General features: G+C 35.5%; 1 protein-coding gene across 5 annotated transcripts in view; it reads right to left on the bottom strand.

Moving 5' to 3' along the window:
* Positions 1–13567, bottom strand: part of Afti (aftiphilin) — a 32032-nt gene that overhangs the window by 6987 nt on the left and 11478 nt on the right. For 4 of the 5 annotated variants that reach the window (XM_071597955.1, XM_071597957.1, XM_071597958.1 and 1 more), the window contains exons 7-8: positions 12085–12145; positions 6025–6138 (exon numbers count right to left, since the gene is read on the bottom strand). In XM_071597955.1, the coding sequence (XP_071454056.1) occupies positions 6025–6138; positions 12085–12145 (175 nt within the window). The remainder of the gene's footprint in view (positions 1–6024; positions 6139–12084; positions 12146–13567) is intronic. The other variant, XM_071597959.1, reaches the window with a different exon arrangement.

Raw genomic sequence — 13567 nt, 5'->3', positions numbered from 1 at the left:
CTGATAGAACATATGTATGAAGATACCAGTGTACCTTAATACACACACACACATATCTTCACACAAATTATATCGAACTATAATTTTAAAAATCTATCTTCAAGGCTTAATGGTCCTACATGCTGTAACTCTAACATTAATCACTACGGTTTCCTTGCCACTTAATTAGCTAATGGCTGTAATGGCAATTCCCTCTATTTATCCCCTCAGTTCATCTTCTTTTTGAGAGAAGATATAGCTTTTATAGAAATTTTCATACTTCTTCATTAAAATCAATTGCATTTGAATATACTTCACTCTGTTAATTAGGTACAATTGGGTAGAAAACAATATGTGCTGTGTATCACCATGCAATCTAAATAGCAATATGTACTGATATACTATTATTTTCATCCCACTCTGTTATTTTGCATGAAATTTGCATTCTAATGAATTTAAACAAAATGTCAAGTGTGGTGGTAAAGATGTATACTGCTGAGAATTCATTAAGAGAAAACTTTCAAATATTTTTATCAAAATTTGGTAACTATGCCTAAAAATCCAGGTAGATGCATTCACATGTATAACTAAACTATGGTTTGAAAACTGAAACTGAAAAAACAACGAATTTAGAGTAATTTTTGTGGACAACACAACTCTTAAAATGAGAAAAATGTGCTTAATTGTCTTAATTTATTTTTAACATTGTAGTATACCTTTTCTGTAGGAAGTGTTCCAATTAGCCCACTTGCACAAAGAACTATTCAATGTTTTTTCTAATCTACACTATCCATGCTAAAAAGGAAACACTCGTACTTTTCCACAGATTTTATTATACGGTACAACGCGTTTCACTGACTTGCGGCATCATCAGGTACAATGCCAATGGAAAAGACACCCAGGTTAGCCAATGGAAAAGACACCCAGGATAGCCTTCTCAAATCAGGCATTTATAAACTGAAATGCGAGGATTGCAACAGCGTTTATGTCGGTCAGACCGGCAGGAATATCAAGTTACGAGTCAAGGAACATGCTAGGTGTCACAAAAATCAGAATAACAACTCTCTCTTCGCCAAGCATTTACTAGAATTCGACCACAGCAGTGACTTTGTCCCAGAGATATTACACTCACTCCCAAAAGGATTAAAAATGGACGCTCTCGAGCAATTACAGATTAGAAGGCACTTGGTAAACCCCAGCACGACACTTTGTAATGAGCAATTGTTCCCATACCCCTCCCCACTCCTCTCAGAAAAACTAGCCTGGAAATGGTCAAAACAATCCATCAACGCACCTGCGAGCCCCCACCCCTCTCAAATCCTTCCAACCCTCCCCGCCCCCACTCTGTCCTGAGGGTATATAGTATATTCTTGCTCTGTCTGTTTTGCAAATTTGTACCTGATGATGCCGCAAGTCGGTGAAACGCATTGTACCGTATAATAAAATCTGTGGAAAAGTACGACGAGTCTTTCCTTTTTAGTATGGATATTAAATACTTCCACGAAGTGAAGCCTGAAACAATAGAATATAATCTACACTAAATTAATGGCCCCCATTACATCACTTTTTACATTATTCAACTACAAATAGTAATTGAGTAACACACAAATTGCATAAAAAGAGTACTTATGATACAAAAAAGTTGTAAGAATCTGTCATTTTCTCATTTTTGCACAAATGCCGATTTGCACTTTGAAATTTGAACTTAGATAACTATCGTGCAAAATCTTAGTTCTACACATGCAGCTCCACTATGTATTGCTTGAATAATTTATAGTCAATAACATAGAAGTCAGATTGCCTCACTGCTGTTCCTTGATTCAAAACAAAAATAATATGCAATTTATGATGAAAGGTATGATTTGTAAACATATATTAGAAAATACCACCATTAAAATATTGTCACATTAAAATGAAACACATCAAAATAGTCATTTAAATAACCTGGGATGGAAACATCAATAAACAAAAACTCAAAAGCCAGATGTAATAAGGATTGCAATCTCTGGGTAACTGTGAAAGCATGAAATAACAATAAAATTTACCTTAAATCACAATTGGAAAACATGAGCTTGGGTAATATCACCTTACTGTTCAAACTTTATGACTACCACATCCACTAGATAATGGATATATCATTTACAACTCAACACCATAAATTAAACAACTACGGAAGTCCGTAGCAATGAATTGTAAACATATACATGCTGCATTCCTTATGTATCCTGTATTCCTGTACATATTATAGTCCATTTACCTCAACCTGGTTGACTATGTTATGCAAGAGAGGAAATATGGGCTGGAGAAGGGTTAGGAGTGAGGGATGCATGCATGCTATACATCATGCACAGTGACTGAGTAAGGTTTGGGTGAGTTCAAGTTAAAAATTGCTACCCATCAAGGAGAATGCATCTCACAGAACAAAACCATGGTTATCAACCCAAAGGTTGGCTTAATAGGTAAGGGTAGAGCTACCTAGTACTAAGGCCAGCGGGACATGAAATTCACACATCAGCGTAGACAGACCAGTTCCTTTCCTTGTGCCACCTATCTCTCTCAGTGATATCTGGTGCCCATAAAATTACATAGCTTGAGTGAAGCTGAGGGTGCCCAGAGACATACCTAAGAGTCCAATGCTCTACCCACTGGACTACCTTGTCCAATATCATTTTATTATTATTAGGTAATCTACAAGTTACGGTAGTTTTGAATGGACACCACTATTAAATAAAAATCTCCTAACAAAGCACAACCCAAAATCTTATTCTACAACAAATCTCTCTATATCTCTCTGTACTTCCTTCCTCCCTTCATCAGGCACACAATATCCCTAGCCTATTCGTGCCCCTTCCTCATTTGCCTACTATTCTCCCCTCTAGCACAGTCTTCAACTTCACACTGACAATCAATATGCCCTTCACCCATTTTTCCTGCCTCCTTATAATTTCTCCCAAAAATCTCCTGTACTCTCCCACCATATCACTCCCTCACGTTTTTCCCTTTTGGTCCATTTCAACTTCTCCATCCTTCTTAACACCCACATTTCAAAAGCCTCCAATCTCTGTCTATCCTCCTGCTTCAGCGATCATGTTTCCATTCCACTTCATATCAAAGTTTTGATGAGCCTTTTCTTAACATCTTCACTCAACCTCCCTGTCATCAACTCCCTCATCCTTGGGAAAGCTTCTTTGCCTAGTGCAATTCTTCTCCTTACGTCCCTTCTATTTTGACCATTTTGGTCCAAAACACTTCCAAGATAACTGAACTGTTCCACCTGCTCTAGTTCTTGCCCTCCTATTTTAATGTTAAGTTTAGCCTTTGTCTTTCAGGAAAATTGCATATTGTTTTATTTATATTGATTCTCATCCCATACCTATTGCACTGAATTCCCAATTCACTCAGCAATGCTTGCAACCCCTTGGATGACTGAAGAGCTTAAAGAGATTGGCCATCAGGAAACCTAACTTATTTTAAGAATTCCCCGGCGACTTTCATTTCTATCTCGAGTTCTTCTCATGCCTTTTTTATTATTTCCTTCACATACATGGTCCATTATTTCAATATTATGGGAAATTCAACACCTACGGGAGCATGGAATTGGTCAAATTGCATATTCATTCCATCGACAAGCACCCATATTTGCAATCATCCCAGGCTCCACATTAGTAATTTTCCAAGTAAATATGCTTTTCTTGGCTATTTGTTTCACGTGGAACAGATTTCAGTACATCCATGGCACCATTGTTGCTTGTCAATTAATTCATATAATTCAGGATATCCCATAATCTACCCTATTCAATTGATTTTGTTTATTTCAACAGTCATGCCTGTAACAGTGCTCATCAGTCGTCAGCAGACAACATTCAAGAAGTTCAGAGGTTTCATGCAAGATGTCAGTAAATTGCCCAAATATCAAGCAACGGTTGAGATCTGGGTCTTTGAAATATTTCCAGAATTTTTATAAGTTTGGTGAACTCTACCCTCATCTCTCAAACCATCCTTCAATTTTATAACTGTGGATGGCTTTTTTATGGTAATGTCCATTCATTATTTTTGCTGTTTGAAAAATGTTTTCAATCTATTTTTAATAATTATCTGGCAAATGCAGATGGTGGGTAATTTTGCACCCAAAATATAGCTGCAAATATGAGATGATAACATTCATCATCAGGTAATATTAGAATGAGTATTTACAAGTAAATAATTAAAATTAAAAAAAGGCAAATAATAAAAATTTTTAAGCCTTTGCATTTATAGATTACATTAATAACCATGTTAACATGTGATCCATTACCACAAGCCACTGACAGCTGTGCCGTATGAAACTAGCACAGCCACTAGGATCAACCACCAAAACTTTTTATACATATTGACACAAAATGAAAATGAATGGCTAAGAATATCCTTTCAAGTCATAATTATGTATATGAAATTACTATTGATGGTTTCCCAGTTCAGATCAAGCTATGATGCAAAATACCCACACTGACAGCTATCGTACCATGAAAAGTCATAGGAAAGAGCTATTAATTGATTATTATATCAACATTAGTAATAACATGGATTCAATAGAGCAAGCAATTTTGTTAGGGCAATGAAGTATCAATATTTCGAGCTTTCACTACACTATCATGTGGTGACTACCAAAATTGAAATATAACACAAAAAGGAGATAATAATTAGGTCTCACCATGGAGTTCCAACAACTGGTGGCATCTTTAATTATCTCTGTGACTAGATTCTTAGATACACAGGTTCATAGTGACATATTTATGTGAGAACACATTCCCTAGATCCTACATGTGATTTTGCAAGCATTTTCAGCACATATCTACAGAGGGCTCCCAAACATTTTCACATAAAAAAAACTGCACCCATTCATATATCTACACGGAAGAACCACTTCATAATGATTATCAGGGTTTTATTCAGCCCAAATATTTCTCATGTATTTATAAAACACGTATAATTGTGTCAAGACATCCTCATTTTGACACATGGTTTTGGTAATGTGTAAAATGTATCAATGCCAAACTTTCCTCAATGGTTATTATTACTTCAATGTTTCAACTGGATTTCTCATTTACTTTGTAGAATCAGTCCACTATTTCACCAATTAAAAACTCAACACCATTCATTGGAACCGATACCAAGAAAGGAATCTACGATCCACAACAGGAACTGAAAAAACTGGTATCAAGCCAACACTAATTCCTATCCTTTTTTGAACTTCAAACTTCCTTCAATACATACTATCATTTACTTACGTCAGAATTTCTGTGTAGTTATCTTTCTTATTCCAAAGAAACTGCCGGAGATGCCGCAACAGTAACTTTTAACGGAGTCATCCGCTAATGTGCATTTCAATGCAAAATCTTTCTTATGTTTACCTTTCTAGTACATATTACTCAGTGCCAGGAATCAAATAATCAATCTACATATTAAGAAGTACTATTTGTATGTTTAATCCATTCAATGTGCGATGAGATGTGGGCATGCAAGCAATTAGCAATATTCAGTTGACTTTAAAACATAACAACATCCACCACAGAACTTAGGCAAGACAGAGACATTAAAAATACCAAAATTCCACCTAGTACAACCAAGGCTGAAACACACAACATTTGATTTCAGACCACTGTCACCATTCCCGGCAATGGTGATAGAGCATAAATGCATAACCTCATCCAACACACTTATCCAGTTCCAGTTCAGAGTATGCTAACTAAAAATTTGGGAGTGGAATGTCACCAACAGGAACTTAGTAAGTAATAGGCTAAAACAAATCCAAATTCAGGAGGAATTATCCGACTTGCTGGTTTGTGATGTCCTACAACTATGTACTTAACTTTCTACCACTGTAGAGAACAAGTTTAATTTGCAAACAGAGCGGGGATCTCTCACTGTACTCTGAACTCGGCAAAGACTTTAACAGGATCAAAAGTTGTGCTCAGCAGCCATGACTAAGAGAGAAAAATGTAAACAAACATCCATTCCTTTTCTTTCAGGCTTTCTAAAAGAGAGTAAATGCCAGTATTTACTTACTGGCAAGTCTCCAAGCAGCATCGGTAGGAGGAGCGGTGGAGGAAGAGGAGGAGGAGGCAAAGTTATCATATGTCGTGAAAAAGTCCAGGTCTAGGAGGGCTGACCTATGAGTTGCTACGTGTTTGTGCCAAGCACCAATCATCAAAAGCAAGGGTGTCCCAAAATTTAATAAAAAAAGGAGGGGAGAGAAGAGAGAAGAACAATTTGTTAGTTAAAGGGAGTCAAAGCAAACCCACAGATACCCATAGGGGGGAGGGAGGTTTCTTTCTCTTTATGACATGATGATGACCCCTTCACCAATGGAAATAGACAAAAATGGTTGGAAATAAAAAGGAACAACAAAAAATAAGCTAGCAGTGCTTTTCACCAACATTAATAGCAACATCTAAATATCTAGGTTATTGTCATGATTTACTTTCAGGAATATTCAAAAAGCTACACTACACACAATAATATTATACTTAAAATTTAGTGAACACAACAGATCCAGTTATTGTAAAGTTAACCAACTTGTAATAAATAAATTAATGTGTTCAGACAATGTACACTTTTGACTCCAACCAAACTGTGTTAAGTATGAATAAAGCAATTTTCACAATGATAAATTAATTTTCCTGACATTCATTTGATTAATCTGCCATTTTTAAGGCATACCCACAACCAATTAAAATTCACCCCGCCCAATTTACAAAACTAACCCAATGTAGGCTTATTAAGTTCAAAGTAAAATTGTCAACTTTGGCTTGAGATGTCATGAAAGGTATCCATTTGTTACAGGTACAAGTCAACAATACATCCTGAAATCCCCAAAAATGGTACCCAATTAAAAATTTTCATGATACAGGTACGTCACAGCAGTCATGATATAGTGGGAATATGATCGTTTGCAAACTCGGACTAAATCTTCAATGAAATACTTCTTTCATAATTTAAATTCAATACACATAATCACCATTGAGTCAAACTTCGTTTGACAACATTAGTATTATTTTTCCTAAGTAATTGACATCTTACTCCAACTCTTTCCCTCATGTATTTCTTTAGGTCAAAGTCCAACTGAATCACTCAGAATGATGTGAAACTGGACTTCATAAACATCTTTCTGATGAACAATTCTATAAAATTCAGATTCTCCACAAGCATTTCTTTAATTTGAGCAGTTTTATACCTTCCCTCCACCAGATGTATCCGATTGAACGCTTAAAATCAATATGATTTTGCATTGACGGATGACAGAATGACGTGCAAGAGCCCAGAATAAGGACAGATGAAATTTTATCAGTCCAAATTCTTCACGTCCAGCCTATGGTTACCAGAAAAACAGGTAACTTTTAACAAAGAGGTGAGGTGACTTTTTTATGATATAATTTGAAAACAAATACCATCAATGATGTAATGTGCTGGTAATAAATGGGAACACTCATTAGGGATAATGCTGAATAAGAATTCCCAAGTCCACAATTATGGCCTCTCCACCCAAGTACCTCTTCTAAATGCTTTATCTAAATCTTTCACAACCTTTTAAAATTTTCACCTAAAAAATGATTTATTATGACATTTTTTCTAGCATATACTAAAGAATTTGTTATATGTGAGCCTAATAGAAGGATAAACAGGGAGAATGGAGTAAGCACAAAACAAAAATAATCAATGGGTGGCATAGATGAAAATGTAAACCATTTTTGAAAATATTTATAAGCGTACACTCCTTGGGGGTTTCTACGCGAGATTTTTGGTATAAAATTGCCGGGCCACAAAGACTCGGGATGGTTGGAGTCACCATCTTGGGAATGGTTCCAGAAGACTAAATCAGAGCTATATCAAACTAGCAAAAGAGCCTTCGAAGGCTGTCTCCATCACCTCTCCTCCTCTACCCTCTTTCCATCAAAATATGTTCCCTTTTATCTCACAAACTGGGTAAATAACTCATTCTAAATATTCATCATGACACCGAATATTTACATTTTTAATTTCATACGGAAACAATCAAGCGCAAAATTACTTTAAAAACATAGCATGTTCCCCGATGCATGCAACAAAATCATCAGTATCACGCAGTCACCAAAAATTCAATTAGATGGTAACACATCCATTAAGACAGGTGTCATTTTTATCAATAAATTGTAAAATTTTTACTCAGACGTTTGTTACTTTCCAAATTAAAATGTAACTTTAAGTAGTTAAGGCTTCTACGGACAACTTTATAACAATCAAGACATCATCAATTGCAGGAAGATAATTAAAAAAAGGAGAGAGAAGATGATTGTAGAATAATTTTAGAAATAGGGTATTCTCCAGAATGAAAACGTGAGAATGGAGACAGATACAACCAGTGAGAGCAAAATTACTGTAGTTATTTTCCTCTGGGGTCTTGAAGAAAAATGAATCTCCATACAACCAATGTCAGGAAACAACCATTTGTAGATGGTATATGTGCCATAAGAGCAGAAGTAAAATCATGACTCAAAAAAATGCGTAAACATTACTCTTTCAAAATCATAAAATCACCGACATTAGTCTATAGTAGTGATACTTATATATTACAGTACACAACTTTTATTAATTTAACTTTATTTCCCTCTCTACAAAAATTTAGAAAGATAACCTCTATCTGGAAAAAGAGAATGAGAAATTTCTAGGGTGTAAACTGTAAGGAATGAAAACTCAGGATATATTTCTAATGGATAAACAAATTAATTAGAATAAACGATCATGAAGGGGAAAGTGAACACAATTGCTTAGCAAAGTTAACACCTTTACCAGAAATTTTGTAAGTCGGCCGAAGATTTTTATAAAATATTACAAAAAATAAATCCGACAAACTTCGCCTTTATTTTCATTGATTAAGAAATTTCTAGGGCTTTATCAGGAACCATATGTGTTTTCTTGATTTATCTAAACCATTAGGTATTAATTACAAGTGATGTGATGATGCACAGTATAAATATTTATGATTTTTAAGAAAGAAGACCATGAATATAATATCCAAGAAGTTGAAAAATGAGAAATACCCAGTAAACGTGACAGAAATAAGTAATTTAAATAGATAGAAATCCTAAAGAAGGGAAAATACCTAGTAATTACTATATTTGATGGCATATTAGACACCTTTTTTCCTTCAAAATTTGTTTAAAAAAGTCACCTGCATCTCGTATATGAAGGTTTGAACACCATGGGTAAGCATCCAATACTCAAATGTTATTTTTAACCCAGATAGTTAGTACTAGCTATATTGACTCCATTATATTTAGATCATTATATTTCCTTAGATATAAAATATAGTGTCGCTCACTTCTGATTTAGTAAAAGGCATAAGCAAGATATTGAATGAACTTGACCATATTTTATCAAAACTGATCATAACAAAACAGCATGTGCTCTTATTGCTGTGGGGAAGTATTTTAAAAATGTAAGAATTAAAAGGAAGTAAAACTCTAGTCGGCAGGGTCACACTTTTGTCCAGGCAGTTAAAACTTTTTTTCATGCGTACCCTATTGAAATGAGAGTGAATCTTTTATACTGTCAAATATGGTAAATGGAGATTTAGCTGCATGCAGTAGATTCTTCATCAACAGAGAATTATAGCATAAATGGTTGGAAGAATTTCAAAATGTGTACATATTTACTAATTCTGAACACATGTGATTGTCATTAACACTATTATTTTAGGGAATAATAATGTTAATGACAACTCTATTAGGGAACTTAAACAACCTCATAAATATGACTTGACAGAAGGGAGACACATCAGAAATGTAATGACTCCATCCTTAAGTGTGGTGGACCATGATTTTTCTTCTATTGTTCAGTGTTTACTGAGTAAACAATTCAATTTAAGAAAAAAGGGTACGGTGGCTTCATTACATTTATAAAACTTTTTGTCTCCAATAAGGATAATTAATTTGTAGTAAATTCCTAAGCTGCCCTCTATCCTGTCCATCTTTTCAATCCTTCATAGTTCCTAACACTAACATTTCCCATAACTTCCCTCTCATAATTCTTCCCCTTCTACACATCTTCCTTTAATCCCATTCTTCATTAAGCTATTGTACCCTAGGATGCACCCAATTTGTTTCCCTCTTCTTCTACCTACTCTTTAGGGAACGTCTTGGTCACTGATTCTATTTAATTTCACACAACTATCATCACATCCCAGCTGTCAAGTAAAAGCAAAATTTAAACACTGTACATAATTATGTGAAGGTTGACACCTGAATTTTTACTTAAAATTTCTGTTTTTTAAGTATTTCGTGCATAATAAAAATGAGTTTTTTTCACATTTGTTAAATTATGCTAATTAATTTTTATTATAACTTGTAAACTTTGGTTTACCGCATGTTCTCACACAATAAGGACCAAAATAAATATAATTTAATACTGAACATTGTAGTTGTCGAATTGTGAATAACAGATGTTTATTTAGATTATTTCAGTGCATAGACAGTGACGCCCATAATCAATTATTGTCAGGGTGGGTTCCAAAATTCACCATCAAGAGCCAGGAGTACTGCCCAAATGGTACTGCTACAATTGCTTGCTTTGCTTATACTACTGCACTGCAAAAATAATTATCACTGGTCTACAACCCAGACATAGTTTTCACATGGCTCTTCACTAAATTTCTCCACTAGGTTACTTCTTTACATCTAGATATCTCTTCTCTTTCATGAAGGCCCATATTTGTTCAACTGTATATCATTCAATATCATCCTCTGTATTGCTTTTTAGATGTTTTACAATGACTGTCTATCTCAAAATATGCCTAAAATGTGCATCCCTTCTTCTTCTTCCAGCAGTTGTTTCTTCTGATAAAAACCCTTTCATGCCTGGATTGTTCTGCTCAATAACTTCCTCTTGCTTCTTCTATCACTGGTTGCCCTCCAACCAAAATAGTAAAATTTTTCTACTTTTTAAAGTATGCCAGTTCCACAGTTTATTTGAAAATGACCATCGATACTAAGACTTACATTACACTGAGCTAACTGTACAAAACATCAGTTAAACAATGCGTGAAGCATCAGCTAAATACGTGAAAGCATTTAAATTCAAATTATGGCTCAGAATGTGGCTTCAGAATAGGAGAGAGTGGTCACTGATCAGCAGGTAGTAACACACCCTCAACCAACTTGTTATGAAGTTAGAAGCCATGGAGTATGTGATACACAGTTTTGGGTTGTAAGACCAAAAACTGTGAGTCAAGTTAAAATTTCAATCAAATTATGTAGCTTATCTTTTACCTAAAATTTAAAGATTGTACTGCAGTTTCCATTAAATGCTCATAATAATAATATGGCATGATCCTCTGAATTTGTAGGTATTTTACATGCATAAGAAATATTGAAATTAAAATTAAACCACTTGGCTTTTCCACATGAAAATGTTTTCATGTGGAAAAGCCAAGTGGTTTAATTTTAAGTTCAATATGAAGAATTTCCACCAAGTGACGCCAGAAACTGTTTTATTTATGCATAAGAAATGTTTAAATTATCTAAGATTCCATCCCTCTGTTAAAAGCTATTTATGAATTTAACATGAACATACACTAAGATTAATTCCAGATGCGACCACATATATAATAAATATGCAATGCTATAATCTCCTGAATTTGCTGATTAGATTAATTTTAACTGGTTATCAAATTTCTCAGGTTAATCATTTTCACTTTCCAAGAACCTTCCTAAGAAATCCATTATACTCCTCATTTTCCATATAATACCATTGAGGCTTGAAATAAAGAAGTAAAATGAAATTTAACATTATTTCAGAACTGTCATCACTTGAGGGATGCCAGATATTTTTTCCATAATGATCATTTCCCAACTGCATGTGGCAAAATTTCATATGAAAGTATTGTGTTAATTGTTGAACATACACCACTCACATAAATTATTAGCAAATCAAAGAAGCAACCCCACTCTATTCCCCAAGGAGGTGACAACATAATAAAAAGTAACAGTGCCTAATCTAGCAACACTGCACACTCAATGACAAAAGGCAAGTTGATGAATCTGTGTATATTTGAAAACACTTGAGTGAGGAAAGACTCAATGTAATACTCACATTCCAAAGGATTAACCAGACCACTGCTATTCCAGTCAAATTGAGCTGCAGGCACATTTTCCTACAAAGAAAACAGAAAAACAATTTATTTCATAGTTCAAATGTTTTTAAATAAAACTTATTAGCAATGAACTAGACCACAGTTATCAACCAGAAGGTAGAACTTCATCAAAAAAGACATTCATACTTTTATTTTGCTAATTATTATTAGGTGATCGACCAGTTAAGGTAGGTTTTGGATGGACACACTGCCCAATACATATCTTGTTGCTTCCAACAAAACATGACCTTACATCCTACTCTACAACAAACCCCTCTTCATATTCGTATACTTCCTCCCTCCATCATTTTGTCCAACACCCTTTCCTATTCCTGCCTCATACAGGGTCTGTACAATAAGTATCAGGGCTGGTTCCAAAAATCAAAATTTATTGCAGTTATCATTACAATTACTTAATAATCTTCAAAATACATTCCTCCTGCATCGATACACTTAGTTCGGCAGATCTGCCACTCGTCAAAAACCCACTGGAAGTCGGTTTCTGGAATACTGTTGAGAGCCTTTGTCGTCGCCACTTGAACCACCTTGATGGAGTCAAACTGATATCCTTGGAGCTCCTTTTGAGCTATCCTTTGAGATAATAACATTGTTGAGAAAATTAGCCCAAACACAGCCCAAAATTTTTAGCAAAATTTTTGTTCCTCGCTCAAGACTTTCGGCACCAGCTTCACGCACACTTTCCTCATTACAAGATCTTCTCGCAATAGTGTGGATGGTTCCGACTGAAAGGCCAGTCTCCTCACTGATAAGGGTGATGGTTAATGCCTGTCAGAGTCCAAAACTTTATTCACTTTGGCCACCTGAGCATCGGTTCGAGCAGTCGTCGGGCGTCCGACACAAAGCTGGTCTTTGATGAGCTCCCAGCCTTCCTTAAACATTTTGTGCCACTCAAAAACTCTTGTGTGGCCTAAGGCATCATCCCCATAAGCCTGTTAAATGAGTTCAAGGGTCTCCAACGTGGATTTCCCAAGTTTAACGCAAAACTTCACAGCGTAGCGTTGCCCGCCAGTGCGCTCCATTCTGGTGCGACAACACCACAAACAATCACACATCACAAAAATCCACCACCTGTCTCAACGCATGACTGGAGGCAACTGAACTTAAGTGCGCCTGAGTGGTGGGGGACCCCTTTACCGAGCCAACCGGTCGGACCTCCATCAACCGTTGAGGTTACAGCAAACCAGTCGCGATACTTATTGTGCAGACCATGTATTCCTAACATTCTCCCTTCTATCATAGTCATCAACATCCCACTGCCAATCAGCTTGCTTTTCATCCATTTTTCTTGCCTCCTCAGTTTCTCCCAAAAATGCCCTCTCCTCTCCCACAATACCCAGCACTTCTTCAGTTGTCTTCCTTTCTATCCACTTTACCTTCTCCATCTTTCTCCACACCCACATTTCAAAAGCCTCCAATCTACAC

Source organism: Hetaerina americana, unplaced genomic scaffold, assembly GCF_022747635.1.
Source record: "Hetaerina americana unplaced genomic scaffold, ioHetAmer1.1.p SCAF_9, whole genome shotgun sequence".
Classification (NCBI taxonomy): Eukaryota; Metazoa; Arthropoda; class Insecta; order Odonata; family Calopterygidae; genus Hetaerina; species Hetaerina americana.
This window is presented reverse-complemented; position numbering and strand designations above follow the sequence as displayed.